This window comes from Plectropomus leopardus, unplaced genomic scaffold, assembly GCF_008729295.1.
Source record: "Plectropomus leopardus isolate mb unplaced genomic scaffold, YSFRI_Pleo_2.0 unplaced_scaffold18873, whole genome shotgun sequence".
NCBI classification, from domain to species: Eukaryota; Metazoa; Chordata; class Actinopteri; order Perciformes; family Serranidae; genus Plectropomus; species Plectropomus leopardus.
Genome location: NW_024620356.1, coordinates 1 through 4,336, shown reverse-complemented (window position 1 = coordinate 4,336; position 4,336 = coordinate 1). Strand labels below are relative to the sequence as shown.

The 4,336-nt window shown below is 41.4% G+C and overlaps 1 protein-coding gene across 1 annotated transcript; it reads right to left on the bottom strand.

Annotated features, from left to right (window-relative positions):
• Positions 1 to 906: 906 nt before the first annotated feature.
• Positions 907 to 4,190, bottom strand: LOC121965168 (P2X purinoceptor 7-like; the record flags this gene model as incomplete). Its single annotated transcript, XM_042515325.1, has 4 exons — positions 907 to 1,694; positions 2,573 to 2,680; positions 2,830 to 2,934; positions 4,125 to 4,190. Coding segments are annotated over 4 exons (771 nt in total), but the record flags the coding sequence as incomplete, so codon positions are not given.
• Positions 4,191 to 4,336: the final 146 nt, after the last annotated feature.

The window sequence follows — 4,336 nt, the reverse complement described above, 5'->3', positions numbered from 1 at the left end:
ATTGATAAATTAAATTAGATAAAATGTTTGTTGCAATTTAAAATTCAAATTTAAGACTATTCAATGACTTTAAGGCCTTTTAATATTTTTAAAATTAAATCTAAGACATGTTAAGACTTTTTAAGGACCTGCAGACATGTTTTTAACAAAAAAAAGGTCATAGAAGAGTGTTACTTTTTCTTATCGAATGTTTTTCTTTCTTTTCTTTTTTTTAGAAAATCAATGTATTTGTCTTATTCAGGCCACAAATCAACACATTTTGTAATAATTGTGTGTTAAAATACAGGCGGGATTATGGTTTATGTTCGACGTCCTCCTGCTATCACTCTGAAACTATGTTCTGATCTGACGAATGAAGCTTCTTATCTTGTCTGGAGGCAGATGTACTTATTTTGGACCATTTTCTCTTTTCTCAGCCAGAGCAGCTGCTCGAGGTTCAAACTCTGAGTCCGGCTGAAAAATCCCTCAAACTGGAGCTCCGACACCAGACAGTCTTCAACCCTTTAAAACATGAGCAAACTGGCTTGATTTCTTCCAAAAACAAGAGAAGAAGTTGAAGTAAGCCCCCAAAAACAGCCAGAAATTAGTAAAAAATACAAGAAAATTAACAGAAAAAATGCATTTCAAAACCTACTCATTTCTTGCAATTTGCAGAACATTTTTTGTGGGTTTTTTGTTGCTCATTGCCTTTTTACTCCACGTTTTCAAATAAATTGCACCAATTTTCTGAGGGTTTAAAGGGTTAAATGCCTTTTTGGGGTTTTTTTGCAGCGACCTGTTTGCAGTTTGAAATGAAAGGTTTTTTGTTTCGGGGAGGACAATTTTTAATAAATCTACCTTATACCTTTTTTCTGTGTAGGAACAAAACTCTTTATCTTTCCATAGGATGTAACAGATGTGAGCGCATTCCTGGCTGCAGAAATCTTTTGTCTGAGCGGGTTAGTGGTGTTAAAAATGAAATTTCTGCCCTTTAAAAGGCAAGAAGCTGCTTAAAGGGAGTGAAACTGAGAAAAATGGCTTTAATTTTTACCGAGCAGCCGAATGATTTAACGGATAATGTTAGAAAGTGCAGTGATTTATTGACTGCTTTTATCCCCCGTCTGACCAAACACAAGCTCAAGTTAATGCTTTTTTTGCTCTCTGAAGCGGACTGAACATAGAAAGTTAGTGGGTCGGTGAGCGGGGGAGTCCGTGCTCTCCTCTCACAGCTCTCCGTTAGCAAACGCCTGCATGGACGCCGTCCTGTCAGGTCTGAAGCCGCCGTACTGTCCGTCCGGCTTCGGGTATTCCCCTCTGACCCTCCACACGCAGCAGCTGGGGATGGCAGGGAGGGTGTTCTCAGGCGGGACCCCAAGCCTCCAGCTGATGTACTGACCGTAGGCGCAGTGACGCAGGATGGCGGTCTCTCCTTGACCTGCAAGAGGGGACAGAGGGTCCCGGTACAGGAGGACGGCCTCCAGCAGGGAGCGACGCAACACGAGCTGCTCGAACAGCGGCGAAGAGGTGATGCAGGCGCCGTCGCTCTGCCGGCAGCACAGCTCCTCCAGAGGGAGGGCGGAGGGGGCGCAGCGGTCACACCTACACCAGGCCGGGCGACGGCGTCCCGGCTCGGATTTATGGTCGAGGGGAGGCTGAGCGTCGTGATTATCAGACTGGAGCAGACAGAGGACGGCTCTCAGGTGTCCGCTGTCCTCCTGTCAGGACAAAAAATATATCACTAAAGTCAATGAACTGATTAGATTTTGGTGGTCAAAGGTCAAGGCCACCATGACCCTGCATTAGTCTCACTCTCATGAACTGAATTTCTCAAGGACAGCCGGAGGGTATGTCTTCAAATTTGGCACAAACGTTCGAGTGGATTCAAGAATGAACTGATTAGATTTCGGTGGTTGAAGGTTAAAGGTCACTGTGACCTCCCCCTTTGCATTCTAGTGAATTAACAGATTGGTTTGTACTGATTTTGGTGTTTAAAGGTCAATGTCACCATGACCTTGGATCCGTGCCATTTTCATGAATGTGATATCTTAAGAGCACGATGAGGAAATTTCTTCAAATTTGGCACAAACATCCACTTGAACTCAAGGATGAACAGATGAGCATTTGGTGGTCTAAGGTTAAGGTTAACCTTGTGTCCAGGTTAGGCTTGTGTCCATCTCATTTTGGATACGCAATGTCTCAAGAACACCTTGAGGGAAATTCTTTAAATTTGGCACAAACATCCACTTTTCAGTAGCTTCCATGTGGACATTTGTGCCAAAATTTGAGAAAATCTCCTTAAGGAATCACTGAGATATTTACACAAATGACAGGCAAGTTCACAGTGACCTTGACCTTAGACCACCAAAAACTCATCAGTTTAACCTTTAGACATTTGTGCCACATTTAAAGAAGGCTAAATGTGAAGTCTGGAAAAGCTTCATGCTGAATCTCCAGAAGTATAATAATGCTTTCTGAACTAATATCTTGGAGAAATAGATAGATTTTAGGACTTAATTTCATCTAATTTCATTGGTATTAAAAGAGCATTCATGCGTGTTGTTCCTCTGATCTTTGCTCTCTGCAGCAGGTTCACCTTGCGTGGCTGCACAGAAACCGGTTTGATGTCCTGTAAACTTTTCTTCTTCGATCTCTTCACCAGTCGGATGTTGTTTTCGTCGACGTAGGACACACACAGGATGCACTAAAACACACAGTCACATCAGGACACTCACAGTGATCATAAAGCAGCTGATTAATACAAACTAATAACTTTTCAAATAAAGTGCAGAAACTCTGATGATGGGCTCACAGCTGATATCACATTACATATTGTATCAAACCATTCATCACCTTCTGCTTGTCTTGGACCGACTCCACTTTCTTCTCCGAGTAGTTTTGTCCAACTTCTGCAGAGTAACATCTGGTTCCTATCAGCCAGTCGATCATCACGGTCGTCTGGAGGAAAAAGACACACAGACTCACACTTCAACTCACTCACCCTGCTTTACACTCACCTTCAACATGCAACATGCAACCCCAAATCCAAAACGCTGGGACAGTGTGTAAAAGATGAATAAAAACAGAACATGCAAATCCTTTTTGAACCCACAGCCAATAGACATCCTAGAAATCCTGTCCTAAAATTCTACAAACGTCCTGAAATGTGAGAAATGTCATAAAATATAAGAATTGCGCTGAAATCCAAAAAAACCCCTTCAAATCCTAAAAATGTCCCAAAATCCTAGAAACTTCCTAAAATATGAGAAACATTCTGAAATCCTACAAATGTCTTAAAATCCTAAAAATGTCCTAAATCGAAAAATATCATAAAATCCAAGAAATGCCCTGAAATCATAAAAATGTCCCAAAATCCTAGAAACTTCTCAAAATCTGGAAAACATCTTAAAGTCCTAAAAATGTCCTAAAATCCTACAAATGTTCTGAAATCCCAAAAATGTCCTAAAATTCTAGAAATGTTGTCCTGAAATCCTCAAAATCTCATAAAATCCTACAAATGTTTTTGAATCTGAAAAATGTCCCAAAATTCTAGAAATGTCCTAAAATTTTAGAAACATCTTAAATCTTAAGAAAAACATCGTAAAATCCTAGAAATGTCCTAAAATCTCAGAAACAAATTAAATCCTAAAAAACATCACAAATTCTAAAAATGTCCTGAAATCCTTAAAATGTTCTGAAATGTGAAAAATGTCCTAAAATTATAGAATTAGTTTGCGCTGCTGCGAGTGGCCCCTGACCTCCTGTCACTTTGCAAAAGTGGCCCCCGCAGCAAAGCAGGGTGTGTCTGCCCTGTGGACACCGTTATGACCCGGAGTCCACATTGTAATCTGATTTATTTGTTTAGTTATTTTTAACTTTTTCTAAGACATCGTCCTTCTTGTCTTTTCTGCTGCAGCTGAAACTGTTAATTTGGACACCAAACCCGCCGCGTCCCGCAGCGCCGACCTCACACACTGATCCCCTTCAGCTCTCTGCGCTGAAGCCGACTCATTCAGTCGCTCCAGATGCAGCCGCCGTCTAAAGTCCCACTCTCACACACTCCAACACTGGTCCCCACTGTGTTCTGAGGACAGGCGCGTGAATGGACACTTGTGTTGTCAGCGTGTGAACGCTGTGCGGCGTCTCACCAGAGCGTAGTACGACAGCGTGGAGCCGATGTAGATGATGAGCTGAATGAAGCTGAACTTCCCCGCCTGCAAAACACAGCAAACTGTCACCTGTTTGTGAGCAGCGGAGGGGGTTAATATTTTTTAGAGGAAAACTCAAGACTCACCTTTTTAGTTTGACTTTTAATTGAATTTTACAAATTTATTTATTTATTTATTGACTATTTATTTAT